This window comes from Pongo abelii, chromosome 12, assembly GCF_028885655.2.
Source record: "Pongo abelii isolate AG06213 chromosome 12, NHGRI_mPonAbe1-v2.0_pri, whole genome shotgun sequence".
Taxonomy (NCBI): domain Eukaryota; kingdom Metazoa; phylum Chordata; class Mammalia; order Primates; family Hominidae; genus Pongo; species Pongo abelii.
The window spans coordinates 38,999,826-39,018,719 of NC_071997.2; the positions used below are offsets into that span (position 1 = coordinate 38,999,826).

Consider the following 18,894-nt stretch of genomic DNA (forward strand, 5'->3'; position numbering starts at 1 on the left):
TTTTTGTTGTTGATGTAGACATTTAGAGCTATAAACCTCCCTATTAGAACTGCTTTTCCTATATCTCATAGGTTTTGGTATGTTATGTTTCCATTATCATTTGTTTCAAGAAATTTTTCATTTTCCTTAATTTCTTCACTGGCCCACTAGTGATTCAGAAGCATATTGTTTAATTTCCATGTATTTATATAGTTTCCAAAATTCCTCATTATTTATTTCTAGTTTTATTCTGGCCTCCTATTTTTTTTTTTACAGCCTGTGAGCTAAGAATATTTTGACCTTTTCTAATGGTTGAGAAAAAAATAAAAGGATGATATGAAAATTATATGAAATTCAAATTTCAGTGTTCATAAATAAAGTTTTCTTGGGACACAGCCACATTTACTTCTTTACTATTGTTTGTGGCTGCTTTTGAACCACGAGGGCAGGGTTGACTAGTCACCACAAAGACTTTATAGCCTGCAAAGCCTAAAATATTTACTATCTGGCCTTTTACAGAAGTTTGATGATTTGTGCCATAGAGGAGTTGTAGCAGTTTTTGAAAACATTAACATTTTCAAATTTTAGACGGTTAATACATTCAGATCTTTTATCCTTAGCCTCTCAAATTAAATTTTGTTCTAATAGAAATGACTGGATATTAACATATTTTTATTACCTTAAAACAAGTCTTGCTCCTCATCCCCCTTCCTCAAGATGGGTTTCCTGTAACTAGCATTAGTTAGCTTCCTTTCTTTCTGTCCTGGAAGAGCACTAGAGAGTTGTCTAAGACCGCCCCCACTGCCCCTGCTCCTCTGAGTTGGATGAAGGAGGAGCAGGGGACCAGCAGGAGTAGAGTCTGTTGGACAGACAGTAAGGCAGCGTCTCAACTGTACAGAGCACTTGGTAGTCTGAAATTTGATCTCTGCCAGGTAAGAGCAATTTACCTGCAGGAAGGATTGATGGGTCAGGGATTAATGCCACCTAGTTCCTTTTTCATTGGAATCCAGTTGTCTGATGATTCCCCACCTTGTGAGTCTGAACAGGATACTGAAGCTTGCTCCCTCTTGAGAATCTGGAAGGGCCAGATGACTGCCTTCCTAGCCTCCCCTGCAGCTGCAGCTGAGGCACAGGAATGTGTCTTGGGCTCTGGCCATCAGGTACACCTGTATTGGACTGTGACCTGAGAGCTAGAGATGCAAAGAAATAGGGATTGCCTGAAATCATTTCTGGAGAGCACTGTTGTAACAGCACTCATGACACCCATTGTTTAGGGGTAGCAGTAGAACCCGGAGTGAGCAGCACAGCCCAGTACCCAGCATTGGTCCATGTGGTACACTGTGTCCAGAGGTGTAGGGCTGGGGACAGACTTTCCCCTCTGGGCAATGTGTTGTTACAAGCTCGGTTCTTTGTTAATCCTACAGAGTCTGTGAGCATTCAAATATCATTTATTAAATATCTCTTCTGCTTAAAATTAACCCAAGGTGGTTTCTGTCACTTGCATCTTAGAAACCTACGTGTGTCAAGCTAAAGAGCTCTCTCAAAATACCTAATTTTTTATAAAATTTTTTAAAAATTTCCATATTTTGAAACTTACTGAAATTTATTCCTTTCAGCATCTTATGCTGTCCCCATTTTCCTCTTTATTCATTCTAAAAATGTCTGCCCAGTACCTACTACATACCCAGCACATGGCTTCACATAAGCAGAAACACAAGCAGAAGAATGTGTCAGTGTTTGGACTTAGTGATGCCCCACTTAGAGAATGCCATCCAGTGTAGTCTTCATCCTTATAACCAAGTTCATTTTATCTGTGTATTGTGGGCCATACTAGACTCTACAGTGAGGGACCCAAGAGCAACTTGGAAAGAAAAGAAGTCAGATTATCCTCTGAGAGTGAAACTTCAAACTTACACAGGAGTAGAGCTCTGTAGTCTCCTAAAGGGGATGGAGTGGCTCTGGATGTAAAGAAAGGACATGACCATCTGAAAGGCCCGGTGAGCATGGAAGCAGCAGGTGTATGGGTAGTCACAGAGGTGAAGCTGGCAACCAGGCCTGGGGGCCAGGCAGCATGGCCCTCGGGCCCAAGTACCAGATTCCTGCTGCCAGCTCTGCCCCCAATTTGGGGGAGGTGAATCTGGCTGTTATAGTCACTGAGTATTCAGACTTTATAACTATTTTTATGAATTCAGGCACACCAGACAACCTTCTAATTATAACTTCGGTTTTCATTTGACCTGTGTCTAGGAGAGAACACATTACTTATGAAAGCTAGATATTTCAGTTTGCAAGTTGGAGTTCTGGTTTTACACATCAGTTCTAAAAGTTGGTGAATGAGGATGCTTGAGTGACAGATCTACCTTAGGTGTGCTGACAACATTGATTGCTCAGCTTCAGAAGCTGAAGGTCAGACTTTACATTTTTAAAAATTCACCAAGGTGGGATTCTTTATAGGAAGCCAGCTGGATTCACCAGCAAATTGTCACTGAACCGAGGACTTTTTTTGGAAGGGGGGCGGATTTCAGTATATGTGCATGTGTGTATATGTTAGTAAGAAAAAATCACAATTTGTAAGGTACTTTTACAATTTTATTAGCACTATCATGTTTCTATGAAGCTTCTGAACTGAATTCAACCATTCAAGAAGCATTTCTTAGGTACTTACTGTTGCCAGGCTTGAAGAGCTCACATTTCAGTGAGGAAGAGCAACCAACATATAAACAACACACAGTACAGCAAGGGCAACAGAATAGATTTGTCTAAAGTTCAGTAGGATCCCAGAGGAGAGAACAGCTTCCACTGCCTCCCTGGGGGAGCTCTGGAAGGCTCCACCAAATGGGAATATTGTGGGAGTCCTATGTGAGGAGAGAGGCTGGAGGTTCATCCACATAGAGAAATGGTAGATCCTGGAAACACAAAAGAGTGTGCTGAGTCTAGGGAAGTGGTTGGGAAATTAAAATATAGCACAATTAGTTGTTAGAAGGGAAAAAGTGATTGGAATGAGGCCACACAGGTGAGTATGCAGTAAAGGGTATGTCTCATGTACCATGCTGCTGTGGTCTGAATGTGTCTCCCCAAAATTCGTATGTTGAACTTCTAACCCCGAAGTGAGGGTATTAGGAGGTGGAGCCTTTGGAGAGATGATTAGGTCACGAGAACAGAGCTTTCGTGAATGAGATTAGTGCCCTTATAAAATAGGCCCAAGGGAGCCTGCTTGCCCCTTCCTGCATGTGAGGACACAGTGAGAGGGTGCCATCGATGAGCATGGAGAGCTTAGCTTGGACAGCCAGATGATGAGGGACACATCGAATCAAGATACATGACATGGTGAGTGCTGCTGCACAATATTGAGCTATTCCCCCTCCAAATGAAACACAAATAGAGCATAATTGAGCACACCAGTTGTCTGGTATCTTCATCACATAAATAGTACATGTGTGCACATATAGAAGTGATTTTTACACAAGGGTGTATTTTTGTGCATCTAGTAGGATTCACCATGGTTTAATTTTTAGTTATTTCTCTCTAACCTGGATATAACCAGAAAAGAGGTATTGATCTCTCTAATAAATTTGCCTTAATAAGTACTAAGTTTTACAAGTGAAATTATTAATACCATGGGCGGAGTTCCATTTTACTGTATTCTTTTTGCTTATTTACTTCTGGGTCTTAAAGTCAGTTCACAGGTCCTCATTTACCTGTTAAGTTAATTGTGCCTGAAACCCAGTCTTTCCCATCTGTTTTTGCTAGTCTTATAGTTTATATCCCTTAACTTTTCTCGTCTTCCTTTGAGTGGGCTCCTAGCATAATGTTTTATGTCTTCTGTTTTATTAAGCATTATTTGGAAATGGATATGATTTTAATATTTGTTATGTATCAGGTAGGGGCTCCTTGGGCTTTCACTGTGGGTAACATTCATGTGATATTGGTCTCAGAGTTAATGCCCCTTTCTTTCGTCCTCTGAAAATTGTGTGCCTGTAACATCTTCAGGAGCCACATGGTGGCAGGCGCAGTGCTTTGAAACTTTGTGGACTTACATACTCAGAGTGTTTGCTTTGCATCTTCATCTTTCCTTCTTTTAAAAATAATGAAGATATTGAAATTAATAAAAGGAACCTCCAGATATCTACCACCCACCTCAAGAAATAAAACCTTACAAACAGAGTTGAGGTCTCTTGGTTCAGTTTCCTCTTCCAGTCACATTCCCTCCTGTTTTCCTCCACGAGGAAACCCTTTCCTTAATGGAGTTTGACTCACTTTTGTGCATATCTTTATACTTTCATTACACATTTATGTATTCTTAACAGTGTATGGGATTCCTTCGTTCATTTAGATTTTACTTGGTATATACTGTTTGTGTTGCTGTGCAAGTTGTCTTTTTCACTCACTTTTTTTTTTTTTGTTTTGAGACGGCATCTCACTCTGTCGCTCAGGCTGGAGTGCAATGGCGTGATCTCGGCTCACTGAAATCTCCGCCTCCCGGGTTCAAGCTGTTCTCCTGCCTCAGCTTCCCAAGTAGCTGGGACTATAGGTGCCCACCACCACACCCAGCTAATTTTTATATTTTTAATAGAGACAAGGTTCCGCCATGTTGGCCAGGATGGTCTTGATCTCTTGACCTCGTGATCTGCCCGCCTCGGCCTCCCAAAATGCTGGAATTACAGGTGCAAACCACCGCGCCCGGTCCACTCACATTTTTAAAACATTTATTTATGTAGATTTGTGCTTCAGTGAATTTTCTTTTACAGCTATACAGCATTTCGTTGAAGACATCACAGATTTTTAGAAACAGATTTTTAGAAATCTGTTGTCTTGATCTTGAGAGAAGCAGGGCAGTAGAGTGATCATAGATGGGGCCCCTGATGCCCATTCCAGTCCCCATTCTGTCACTCACCAGTTGGGAGCCCAGTTTCTACTTCCGAGAAATAGGGATACCACTCATTTCACAGAGTGTTAGGGGGATCAAATGAAATAGTATGTGAAGCATTAACACCATGATTATTACTGTCATGACTGCCACTAGAACAAGATGACAGTAATGCAGACTCGGGGCAGGGCTAATTTTGTGCTATATTTTAATTTGCAGTTGAACAGAGGGCACTCTGAAAGAAGTAGGGACAGTAGCTTGGAGACAGCTGAGGCGGCATCTTTCTGAAGACTTCTGTTTTCTCTAACATAGGTGGGGTTATCTCCCAAGAGTAATAGAAAAAGAGGGTGGGGTCGGTGATTCGAGAGTACTGAGGGTTTGAAGTGTTCTTGTTTGGGGCATGACCTGGCTAAATACATGCAAAATAATTTCCTGTGTTGGTGTGTGTGCTAATCTTGTTTGATTTTTTTCTTAGCAACCTGTTTACCTGGCAAAGCATAAAGGCTTCTCCTCTGGAGTCTTCTCTTCCCTCCCCCATGGCAGGTGTTGCTGCCTGGAGCTGCTTCCACAACTGGTTGTCTCCAGGATTGCACCCCTCCCCAACCGGAATTCTAACCTTGTGCGGCTTATCACCTGTCACATAAACCCATCAGCCTGGCTCTCACTCTTCAAAAGCTGACTCTAAACTGCCGGGCTCCCTGCAGTCATTGCTCCTACTGTGTCCAGAGTGAGGCTCCCACTGTTCCCTGGCCCACTTCGCCACCTTCCCATGCCTATGCATTCTCCTCTCCACCTAGAATATTCTCTCCTCCCTTTTCCTGGTGCCATTCTTTCACAATGTAACATATCCCTTAATGTATTTCATGTGATCTTGGGCAATCAGATATGATACTTCGGATCTTTCATTAGAGGAAGCAACTAGAAAACCCAGGAGTCCTGACCTGATGCCTTCTGCTGTGCTGTCGGTGCATCACACTGCACACATATACAGCAGTGTATGACGTTCTAGCTTTAAGGAAGTTATGCTTGTTTTCATCCCCACGGTTGAACTTTTTTTTTAACTTAAAAATATTTTATTGGCCAGGCGCAGTGGCTCATGCCTGTAATCCCAGCACTTTGGGAGGCCGAGGTGGGCGGATCACGAGGTCGGGAGATCAAGACTATCCTGGCTAACATGGTGAAATGCTGTCTCTACTAAAAATACAAAAAAATTTGCCGGGTGTGGTGGCAGGCGCCTGTAGTCCCAGCTACTTGGGAGGCTGAGGCAGGAGAATGGCGTGAACCTGGGAAGTGGAGCTTGCACTGAGCCCAGATCGTGCCACTGCACTCCAGACTGGGCGACAAAGTGAGACTCCGTTACAAAAAACGTGTGTGTGTGTGTGTTTGTGTGTGTGTGTATTATTATAAAAATATTCTTTTTTATTTTCTAAAAATAGAGATGGCGTCTCACTGTGTTGGTCAGGGTGGTCTCAAGCTCCTGGCCTCAAGCAGTTCTTCTGCCTTGGCCTCCCAAAGTGCTGGAATTACAGGCATGAGCCACTGCACCTAGCCTGAAAATTTTCATTCTAATATAAAAATAGAAGAAACAATCCTCTTATACTCATCACCCATGCTTAATACTATCTTGCCATATTTGCTTCACATATTCTTTTTTCTTTTCTTTTCTTTCTTAATTATTTAAAAGCAAATCCCGGACATCAGGTCATTTCATCCCAAAATACCTCCGGGCTGGTCCCTGAGGAGATGGACATTTTCTTTTATAAGCTGGTCTCTGAGAAGATGGACATGCTATTACCATGTCTAACAAACGAGTGATAATTCTTTATCACCATCCAGTACCCCACCCATAATCAAATGTCCTCACTTGTCCCAAGAGTAGCCTTTTACATTTGTTTTCTTTAAACCAAGATCTAAACAAAGGCCATAGTTTAATAATACATTTGATTGATGTGTCTGTTAAGTCTCTCTTAATCTGCAGGAAAACCCCTTCTCTGTTTTTCCTCCAGTCATTGACAGAGATACCAGCTCTGTTGTCATGTAGAATTAAAGTTTTGAATTTTTAAAATAAACCTTATTTTGGAATAATCTTAGATTTATAGAAAAGTTGGAGAGGTCAGGAGCTCAGATAATCCTCACATGGTCCTCACCTAGCTTCCCCTCTTGTCAGCACCTTCCATTACCTTCATCATGTCTTTTTTCTATGCCATCATCCAGTCCAGGATACCACATTGTGTTTAGCCATGGTTGAATTTTTAAATGATTTCTGATTATAAGTTCTCATCTACTGCTGAGAAAAATAACCATTTTTTGACTAGCAGGCAGTACACCGTTATGGTTTAAAACCAGGCTGAGGCCAGGTTTCAGTTTTTCACTCAATTACGTAATAACTGTATAGTAAGTTACACTTTCTAAGTCTGTCTCATCACCTTTGAAATGGGAATAATAATAGTACTATTTCATTGGATTATTGTAAAAACTAAATTTGGTAAGTGTATGCAAAGTGCTTATCACAGTTCTGGGCACATAGGAAGCACTCAATACATCTAGCTCTTGACCAAGGTGCTATTTCCTAAATTATACTGAGCCCCGGGGAGGGAACTGGGTCTTCCCCAAGGCTCTGATTTAAAAAATAACGTGTCAATGTTTTTTTTCACTTTCCTTAGAAATAGTGCATTTGCTTTGGTTCTATATAGTGGTCTCATTACATTTTGAGGTATTTCACTTCTATTTCGGGAATTTTTATTCAGTAGAACATAGTTCCCTAGTATGTTTTGATCAATCAAAAATATTGGCTCACGCCTGTAATCCCAGCTCTGTGGGAGGCCGGGGCGTGGGGATCGCTTGAGCTCAGGAATTCGAGACCAGCCTGGGCAACGTGGCAAAACCCTGTCTCTACAAAAATACAGAAATTAGCTGGGCGTGGTGGTGTGAGCCTGTAGTCTCAGCTACTAGGAGGCTGAGGTGGGAGGATTGCTTGAGCCAGGGAGGCAGAAGTTGCTGTGAACCATGATCTAAAATATATATATATATATACACATATATGCCCTAAGAGTGAGTTTTTTCTCTTGGCAGGGGTTCTTGAGATCAGGATTGGAGGATTAAAACTTCAGGCCTTTCTTTTATTAGTTTCACAGAGTGACTGGTTTGATTTGTGTTTTAGAATTAGAATCACCTTCTTTACCAGACTTCCTTTGCATGAAGCAGTAGGAGCAAGTGGCTGCTTGACCGGCTTGAGCTCTACAGTGTGTTTGTGGTATGAAGTGTTCTCAGAGGAACCGAAATCGGTGTGGTCACACATCATCATTGCCTCTTCACGCCCTCCTGAAGTTTGCTGTTTGTATTGCTTCCAGTGCATGTTGCTGTTCAGCAGTACCCTTGGTTTCAGCATAGTTGCTATGATGAAGAAAACCTGTTAGAATCTGCCTTTTTTTTTTCAGAACTGTTGGAAACATTGAATAATTCCATGTACTCTAAAAGGAAATAAAGTAGTTTGGGTAATTTGGACCCAAAGACTCCTAAGGAATCTAGGAATTCAGTTACATAGAAGGTCACTTTCTTTCACTAGCTTTTGCCTCCAAACCTGCAGGAGAAAACCAGCTGAAAAGGAATACACATATGAGTGGGGACTGCACCTGAGCACCTCACGAGGCTCCTTTCAGAACCCTCAAACCGAGCATTCACAATATTCACGTGGACTAGGTCTGGGTCATTTGGAGGGAGAGAAGGTGTGGGCTGGCTGAGTTGTCTGGGTGGTTTCTAGTCAGTGTTTACACTCCGGGGCTTGCGCTGCGGCTCCTGCGCCTGTCATGCACCCAGTTTCCCAGAAGCTTCCGGGGTTAAGTTGTCAGTGTTGAGAGGCAGTGCTAGTGCAGACTTGACCTTGTGATGGTCTGTGGGGGAGAATGTTTTAGGCCCTGGGACAGTGCAGTTTAATGACTGAAACAGCAATGTTTGAGTCAAATCGACTTGGGTTGGATCCACACTCTCTTATTGGTTGTATTGTTTGGTCAAGTCGTTTAACTGCTTTAAGACTCAGTTTCCCCATCTGTAAATGGGTATAATCATGATACATGCCTCATAGGGTTGAGATGGAGGTTAATAACACATAATGTGCTGGATAGGTACTCCAACCTCAGTTGTTAGTAATAATTACATTACATAAATAGTTGAGAGACTGAGCTTTACAATACAAGCAAACATTTTTATGTCCTAGCTTTTTTCTTTTGTAAACTCGTAAAAGTCTTTATTATTAGAGTCAAAGTAGGTTTAAAACGCTTACCTTTCTGTGGACAAGATTAAGGCAACATGAAGTACATCTGGCTCATGCTGTAGCTCACCAGGTCTATTTGGTGCTATGTCCACAAAAGAATGTGGGGAGAAACGTTAGCAGTGTGGGTGCTTCCTGCCTCCCTCCCTGGCCTCTGTGTCCAGTCTGCCCTTCTCCCCTCCCTTCCTACACATCTCTGTGTCCGCTCTCCTTGCTGTTCTCTCTGTCACCACCCTGGCTAGCTCAAGCTGCTGTCTGTTCCATGGACTGCCATGTGGCTCTGCACAGCTCTGCTGGTCCTCACCCTGGGGCCTTTGCTGCCTCAGAGAGAGGGGTCCTCAGCAAACAGATGGGATCTTGTCAGTACCCTGCTTAAGACACGGGCGGCCCTTGGCTCTCAGGGTGAAGAACACCAGGCTCTTCGAAACATGCCACCACCCATGTCTCTTGTCTCATTTCATCTCCCAGCCCTCCCCTCAGCCACAGGGTCGGGCCCTCTTGCTTTTGAGCCTGGTTTCTTGGATCAGATCCAGTGTTTCTGTCTCAGGAAGCTTGCCCCTGCTGTCCTGCTCCCCTCCCTGCCGTCAGCATCCACTCTGCACCCTACTTTCTACTACTTGACATGTTTTAAATTGTGATTATATGGTTGATACCAGTGTCCCCTACTCGACTGCAGGCTCCACGAGGCCACTGAGTCTCTGCTGCTAAGAGCAGACCCCAGCCTAGGTTAGATGCTCACTAAAGGTATGTGAGGTGCACACCTGGGTTGGGGGCACACCAGGCATCCTTGTGTGTCATTTCTTATACTTGGCTGATGACAGACCCTCTGCATGTGACTTTTGCTTTTTTCTCATCCACTTTAAGCCTGTGTTCCCGGTTTGGAAGGCCCATGCCTCTGCCAGTCTCATCCCCTTGACAGGTCCTCACCATGCTCAGGCATCTCCTCCACGTGAACTGTCCTGAACTTGCTCTCTCACCACCCAGACCCTGCCTAGGCTTCCAGTCCCTGCCAACCAGAGATGTCTTGGTAGACACTCTTCTAGATGCTGGGGAGGGTGTGGGCACATACAATGTATGTACATATGTGGTCTTTTCATGTGAAATAGAATCTCATAGCTTGTATCCTATGGTCTCTTTTTCATTCTATGGTAGATCATGAACACACATTTTTATGCCAAATACATGTTTACATTATCATTTTCAGTTGCCATCAGTCACTCTGGCATAGTAACACTACATAGGAAATAAAAGTTTTTGAAAAACTTTTGTCTTTAGGGCTAGATACCCTTAAATTTCTAAATTCTATTTGTGTCATTGAATTGAACTTTTATATCAGAGTTAGGAAAAAGTAATAAATAAAGGGATAATATAGATATCAGAAACGTGGCCATACAGCTTGTTATGTGTGTTGTTGCCTTTAAGATTAGACTTCACACAAAACCTGGGGAGTATTTTGATAACCTGGTAAAAACAATTTTGAAGTGAAAGTTGATGTGTTGACAATATTGACTATAGTCATGAACCTATACTGGGGTGGGGCAGGAATTGTGGTTTGTTTTTTAAGACACACCCCTTGAATTCCAGGGCAGGGAGAAGAACCGTTTTTGTTCTTTCTGGTCTTCAGAATATCGGAACTGTTAGCTTGCAAGTAACTGTTACATTTCTCCTCTCACACAGAAGTATTTAACTTACTGGATTTTTTTGTAATGACGGTTTAGTTTAGAAATATGCTGAGCAGATATAGATACGCTAGAATCTATAGCGTATAGATCTATAGCGTATAGAATCTATAGCGTATAGTTGTATGTTCTGCCTGGTGGACAGGCAGAACGGATAGAAACAATATCTAAAAAGTGATTTCAATACATATATATGTATCTAGTTTTAAGCCAAATTATGGGAAAATCTGGATTTGTGGAAAAGCTCTCATTTGTGAAGAGTACCACTAGAATTCCTTTTAAAAATAAGTTCATTTAGGGAAAGAAAAATTATTCTATGTGCTAAAGTTTTAGCTTTATATGTAGTTTTCCAGAAGCAAGTTTACTACATTGAGTGAGATACCCTCTATTTTGCCCTCAGTGAGGAAAAGTGCAGTCCTGCTGCAAGCTTCTGTCTGTGTTCCTTCCCTGAAAGGTCAGCGCTCTGTTGAAGAGGACCCTCTGTTCTCTTTGGGCAGGGTGGGGGGCATGCTGGGGCTAGGGTGATCAGCATGCCTTTTTGTGGTCCTTATCTACTGTAGAGCTCTTATCCTCAAGCAGCTTTGTGACCAAAGAGAAGGTGTTCATGGAGAAGGATCTGGGGAGCCCAGAGGCTGTTCAGGGTTCTCCTCCACACCCCAAAGGCCTGGCACACTGGTGCCTTTGGGAAATTGCTGAATGTGCAGAGCCTGCCCATGTGTACCTGCTTTATTCAGGAATGAGATTTCTGACTATATGAAGAAGGAGAAAAGTGTGCTTAGTCAGGGAGTCATGTTGCACAGGTCCTGTCTGAAAACCAAGTAATGTTAGCCTTCAGAGAAGACCATGGAGGTCACCTAATTCAGCCACTTCTGATCCAAATGGAACAATGGAGGACTGTGATAGTTGAATGACTTCCTGTGTACTTATAAGGTAGTCACAGCAAGGGAGTTTCCAAATGTGGAACTGTCAGCTAAATGTCTGCTGGTCACCTCTTGTATCCTTCCACTAACCTACCTTGTACTCTCCCTTGGCCCCTTGAAAATGTGGGATTGGATAGGTTACTTAGAATTTCATTCTAAATTATTTGGAAATATACCTGGAAAATATGCATATTGTATCAGTGGCTTTTGAGAACATTTGTTAATGGTCTAAATTGAAGACTGTTGATGGCCCCTTGTTGCTGGCTGTGGAAGAGGCTGCTGTATGAGAATGACACAGGCAAGTTTGCATGGGCTTTTTTTTTTTTTTTTTTTTTGATATAGGGGTCTTACTCTGTCACCCAGGCTGGAGTGCAGTGGTGTGACCATAGCTCACTGCAGCTTCGAACTTCCAGGCTCAAATGATCATGATCCCCCCATCTCAGTCTCCCTAGTAGTTGGGACTACAGGCACTCGCCACCACGCCCAGCTAATTTTGTATTACTTGTAAAGATAAGGTCTCACTGTGTTGCCCAGGCTGGTCTCAAACTCCTGGGCTCAAGCTGTCTGTTCACCTCGGCCTCCCACATTGCTGGGATCCCAGGCATGAGCCACCACACTGGCCTCACATGAGCTTTAATGACAGCTCAGCCTATCCACTGAGATGTGTCAGAGGTCCAGGAAGCCTGATTAAGGAGAAAGTTCAGAGGGGCTTGTAGACAGTTGCAATATTATCTGCTTGTGAGTAGGACCATATTTTGGTGATTTTTTTTTTCCACACAGTGAACAGTTTTTGTGGACAGTTGCTTCTGCCTTCTCATACTCTCTGCTCCAGTTAGCTTGACCTTGAGCCTACTCACAATGGTACACCATTGAACCCTTTTCTGCAGCAGATATATAGCCCTGTTCTTCCTTCAAATTTATAGCCTAGAGCACTCTTGAGAGGCCTCACTTAGGAAGACAGCTTGGCTGGCAAATAAATGTCTGCCAGATGAATGTGTGTTGGACATAGTATGGAGGGATATTCTTGCTTTATTAGATAAAATTTGATTTTCCCTGTAAATGATTATTTATGAGATAAAACATAAACTAAAAATGATTCATTTCCATCAAGTGCAAAGTTAGCTGCAAAACATAACATTCTTCTTTTATGTCACACAGGGAAATTAATGGCCTGGAAATGTACAGCTGCTCAACCAGTTTACGGGCCATTAGTACCTGGTGTACTGGCAGTGAGCCCCAGTTAGCCATGGAAACCAGCTTGCAGCTTTCTTAACTCTGTATAGGAGAAATAATTGATGATTCAGTAACATTAATGATCATATTTACAGCTTGATGTTTAATTAGGTTTCTTTACCCTCTTATATCTGAAGGGATTAATTGCAATAGGATGCCAAAAGCTGGACTATGACAAGTTTAGGCAAAAATCCAGGCTAATTTTTTATTCTTATCACAAATGGAAAATGTTTATACTTGTGGAAGGTACTGTTCAACTCCACAAATATGAAAGCTTCAGAGTTTTAGTCTCACCAAGAAAGTAAATTTTTCCAAAACTGTAGAACAAGTGTGTCTTTTAAAATCTCATTTAGGTAATGTTGAGTGTTACATGCAGAAATGAAAAAGCTTCAAAAATCTGGAGATTTCTTCTCAAACATGACATTGTAAAATGATTAGGCTCTCAAAATTAATTGGTTGAACAACTAAAGCATAAAGCTTATTTAACAAACGTGACTGTCTTCCATGTCCCTGGCCCTATAGATGCAGCAGTAAGTGGGATATGGGGTTTAGAAAGGTTTCTCGGAAGAGATGATCCTTGTAGTGAGTCTTAGTAGGATGATCAGGAGCTAGTCATGCCAGTGATCCTTCTTCCAGTCTTACCAAGCCATAGGTGCAAAGGCTAGAAAGTGAGAGGAAGCACAGTCTGTCCGGGGAACTCCTGGAGTCCAGTCCTCTCAGCTGGGATGGGGGTGTGAGATCTGCTGGAGTCAAAGTACAGATTCAAGGAGACCCAACAGTTTGGAAAAAAGGACAAAAAGTTGTAATTAGGGCCAGACCAACTGTTAAGGCAAATGTCTTATTCCCAGTTTTTGTTAACTGTTGTTCCTTGAGAACCACTGGGCATGTGGGGGAAAGCCCCAGGAGTTTTATGAGGTAGTAAGTTCCCCATCACTGCAAGTGTCCATGAACAGACAAAATCCCAGGTCGTAGATATTGTATAGGGATGAGGCCATGGGGAAAATGACAGTGGGGAATTCTGCATTGAATGAGAGTCTGGACTGACCTTCAAAGATTTTTTTAGAGTGTTAAAATGAAAAATATCTCTATTTGGAAACCTGCAGAAAATGCATTTATACAGGCCTCCGTCTGTACTGTCAAAATCATGCTAAGACAGTTATTTGAAATTTGAAACCCTTTTAAATAGGGCCTGATCTGAGAATTCAGGCATAATTAATAATTCCATTTCCATGGGAAAGTACATTTGAAAGGAAAAATAGATGGGGACTCCTCCCTGTCTTTGTCATGGCCCTGCTGTGTGTGCTGGGTGTTTGCCCATCTGACCCCCTTCCGTGTGCTGATATGCTGCTGTCTGAAGAGTGCTGGGGAGGGAAAACAGTCCTCTCTCTCTCTCTCTGTCTTCAGTGAAAAGATCCTGGTTAGGCAGGGCACGGTGGCTCACGCCTGTAATCCCAGCCCATTGGGAGGCTGAGGCGGGCAGATCACAAGGTCAGGAGATCAAGACCATCTTGGCCAACATGGTAAAACCCCATCTCTACTAAAATACAAAAAATTAGCCAGGCGTGGTTGCGCGTGCCTGTTAATCCCAGCTACTTGGGAGGCTGAGGCAGGGGAATCGCTTGAACTTGGGAGGTGGAGGTTGCAGGGAGGTGGAGGTTTCAGTGAGCTGAGATCGCACCACTGCACTCCAGCCTGGCGACAGAGCAAGACTCTGTCTCAAAAAAAAAAGATCCTGGTTAAAAGGGCCTTCCCCAAAGGCCCAGAATTTAATTTTACTCAGTTGTGGCAGTTTCATCAGAACATAAGCATTGATTTGCTGAAGTTCCTGTTTGTCAGTACAGCCTTTTTAAAAGTCAGAGGGCAAGAATTGTTTCAGCTCGTTTGTTTTATGGCTTGGTTACTGCTCTCCCCCGCCCCGTCTCACCCCCTGCACATCCTTTTAACACTAGTCTCATCAAATGCAGGATTCATCCTACACAGCTAGGTGTTTCCTGTCTGGTTAACCTTTAGTAGTCACCAAGTTCTTTTCCCTTGTCAGCAAGCTGCATTAATTTTTAAAAACTCTTTTAAAAATAAGCAATTACTTACATTTCCTATGGAGACAGGTCATATTTAATGTTGGGATTTCTGTATTTGCAATGAATATACAATTGATTTGTATTTTATTCATTAGGCGTCTATTCTGTGTTGATGGTGGGGGAAAACAAGGAAGATTAGTGGTTATTTCTGTTCATTTTTTTTTTTTAACTTGTCTTGATTTTAAAAAATGAAGGCTGGGCACGGTGGCACACGCCTGTAATCCCAGCAATTTGGGAGGCCAAGGCAGTTGGATCACTTGAGGGTTGGAGTTCGAGACCAGCCTGGCCAACATGGCAAAACCCCATCTCTACTAAAAATTCAAAAATTAGCCGGGCATGGTGGTGCAAACCTGTAATCCCAGCTACTGGGGAGGCTGAGGCACGAGAATCGCTTGAACCTGGGAGGTGGAGGTTACAGTGAGCCGAGATTATGCCACTGCACTCTAGCCTGGGTGACAGAGGGAGACTCTGTCTCAAAAAAACAAAACAAAACAAAACAAAAAAACAGACAGAATTGCATACTTCAGGAGTTCTAAATTAAAATGTTTCTATTAGTGTAAACTAAATTGTTTGGTATTTAAATATTCTAAATTCTATTTGTTTTTGAGTGGCAATATATTCAAAGTTCAGAAGGTGTAGAGTGGTGTGTAGTGGAAATGCTTCCTTCTGCTCCTGTCTCCCCAGGTCCCTCAGAAGCAGCCAGTATTACCAGTTTTTTGTGTACCCTTCCAGAGACAGATGTAACTGTCAACTGATTTTTAAAACGTGTTTCATCACTCGTTAAATCTAGTGTAGTGACAAAAATGGTAAATTTTTTCCCTGCATCTTTAAAAACATATGCTGTGTTTGAATGTCAATTATGAAAAGTCATTTGTTTTTCCTGGGGCCGTGGACCTAGCGTAACAAATGGTAGCCCTCAGGGGAACTAACATCTATGTCCTGAGTGAAGGAATAAGATGTAGACTTCCCTTTCCTGTGGGTTGCCTTAATTTTTGTATATATAGAGCAGATTCTCTCAGAGATGGGAGTAACTCTCTCTTAGTGTAAAAATATTATCAGACCCATTTCTCTGTGCTCTTGTCGAGAAGGTTCTAAAAGGAAAAGAGGCTGGTATAAATTGCCCAGAGAGAAATTCCTAGAACCATGCAGTCAAACTACTGGCTAAGAGCTTGCTGGGAGGTAGCCTGTGTTTGTGGTGTGGTCCTGTGTTCCCAGTGGGACTGAAGTGGATTGGAGGGCCGTGCTGTGCCTGCTGTTGGGTAGCATCACTTTGAGCTGGATGATGAAGGACTTGCCCCAAACCCGTCCTCTATTGTCCACATCCCCACACCCAAAACCTTCCTAACATTGTCACTTTCTGAGGTCAAATGTACAGATAAATACAGGGTATATAGGACCCATTCCACCTTAAAGCCAACAGCATTGTGTCAGCCGGGGTGGCCTGCCCTACGAGAAGGCATTAGTCACAGCCAGTAATTATAATGAATGAAGGAAGAAACCATCTTCCTTTCAGTTATGAATTTTTCAGTAATATTTAATGAGGGGTGGGTGGACCAAAGATACTTCCTTCCCTTCTGAAGAGGATTTAGAGTAGAGTGGTAAGGGGGAGGAATTGGACTGCTTCCCTTTAGAATTCTGCCCCTCCTCTCCTTTTTAAGGAAAATGTCCCTAAGGAGCTCACTATAACCAGGTGGTTCTTTAAACTGACACTGCCTGTGAAGATGGATTTCCTGGCAAATAAAACAGCAGGACCCTTCTTTAGTGACTACCTTACTGGAGCTTTTTAGCCCAATTTTAGTTCAGAGTGGTCCTGGCAAGGTTTTTAAAGGAATTGGTGTGGTTATTCATAACAATTAAATTTTGCTTATTAATAAACAAGTAACCTGCCTTCTTGGTCACCAACTTCCCCCTCCCCAAGGTGCGAGGCCCAGAGATAAGGCAAGTTGTGCCTTGCTGAGGAGGGTGTGTACCAGTGAGAAACAGGAAGCTGTGCTTCAGCAGCTTGGCCTGCCTGGAGGTTTCTAAGGCTGAGTCAGGTGTGCTGAGGTCCCTCAGCAAGGGACACTGCTTTCCCCTGGCAGCCACACTGCTCAGCATAAATGCTTTAAAGTGTCAGCAATTGATGTGTGGAGAGAAGTATGACTGCATTACAGCTTAAAGAGCTTTCACATTCAGGTCTCTACAGGAGAAGACGAGATCGTCCGGATAGTTTGAGAGTAAATGGGTTACCGAAGGAAGAGCTAAGGTGAGTGCAAAGTCATGGTTGGCTAAAGGTCAAGACATCTAATCTAGTAAGTGCAGGGGGGATTCATGCCTAAGTGGATGCAGCGTTGGGAAGTACTCATTGAAAAGTAACCTGTTAGTCTGTAATTAAAGACTGAACACAATATCAAGATTGTACTGATTGGAACTGTGCAAAACCAGAATACTTTTGCCCATTTCTTCACAAATCCTTTAAGTTGTTTTACCCCTTCTCCAAACCTGCAGTGTCGTTATGTCTTTAAAAATTATATAATCACCAGAAATATTTTAAATGGAAAACAATTGATTTTTCCCCTTAGTTTAAGGAGAGTTTTCTTTGGCTGATTGGAACATGTTTTTGTCTGTGTTTTGATGAAGGGGGGTAGTTTGTGGTGGTTTGGGGTTGGGGGAGGGGTGTCATGGAGATTGTTACTGAAATGGTGTAACAAAGGAATGCAGTGGAACTATTGAATGTAGCCTAGGAAGGAAGGACATCAAAAATCTGGAAACCTTTTTAACTAAAAAGGTTAGAGTTCTTGGCTTTCAAAGTGAATTTCCCTGAAACAACACAATTTTATTTTTTTGTTGCAACTACTGAAAATGTCTTAGATTTGAGGTTCTGAAAGCCTCTACAACATTAAGCCTATGTGTTAAAATACTGCGTTAACTGAAGGGTTTAGATTTTCTCTGTTCCTGGGATGTTCCTGTTTTACTGATGATAGAAGGCTGCAGTAAAGAGAGACTTCCTTTTTTTAAATTACATTTACTGTTTAGTACTTTAATTTGGAGGTCTTGATTTAAGTGTTTGAATATTCTAATTAGATGGCGGGAAGTTTATCTATACTTTGTGTACTATTGTTCTTTTTCCTACAAACTAACTTCCAGAGTTTATTTTAAATTCTCTATTTAAATGTAACAAGGACAAATTGACAAGCTTAAAACTTCTCTATTAAATTTGTATTTGTCATAGACAGCTATACTACAGTAACTGTAATTTGCTAAAGAAACATTTATTTTAAAATTGTTGACTCACCAATTTTTGAAGAGGGTAGCATTAAAGGACTGTTATTGATACTAACATTATTAGAACTTATTGCCTACTATGTCAGGTGTCTCTTAGCTACATTTAATGTATTAACTTTGAATTGACTGGATTAAACAATTTAAAATCTCAGAGTTTAAATTGTTATGAAGTTTGTATGTGAGGTTAGTGAAAATATTGAGCTCTATATTGCTAACCAGATAGACAATTGGAAGTGATCTCCAAAACCAACATTTGTTGGTAGACTCCAGTCTACAATGGATCCAAGAGTGAAGTTACCAAAAACAGTTTTAATTTCAGATTTCGGGGTTTGGAGGAATTCCCTTTTTTAAAAAAATTAAGTTATATAAAAAAAATTCTAAACCAATCTTTTCTTTATTTTCAGACAATAGCCAAAGTACTCATGAGTAAAATAAGGTATTTGCCAAGGAGGTAGTTATTTACATAGTTATAATGCTGTTTCGAACAACTAGATTTTTTTTTTTTTTTTTTTTGCTTAGAATTTAATTAAAAGAGGAAGAATAATTCTTAAGTATTGCCTGTTTTAGTTGTTTAAAGAGAAATATTTTGTCACCCATTCTGGTGATG

The 18,894-nt window shown here is 41.8% G+C and overlaps 1 protein-coding gene across 12 annotated transcripts in view; it reads left to right on the top strand.

The window, feature by feature from the left end:
* Positions 1-18,894, top strand: part of LIMS1 (LIM zinc finger domain containing 1) — a 150,597-nt gene that overhangs the window by 70,430 nt on the left and 61,273 nt on the right. For 2 of the 12 annotated variants that reach the window (XM_054547884.2, XM_054547877.2), the window contains exon 2: positions 17,199-17,268. The exons of 9 other annotated variants lie outside the window; for them this stretch is intronic. Coding sequence is in view for 2 of the 3 variants with exons in the window: in XM_054547877.2 (XP_054403852.1) it covers positions 17,199-17,268 (70 nt within the window). In the remaining variant the exon portion in view is untranslated. Of the gene's footprint in view, positions 1-16,986; positions 17,269-18,894 lie in introns of those variants that run through there. One more of the 12 variants, XM_054547878.2, reaches the window with a different exon arrangement.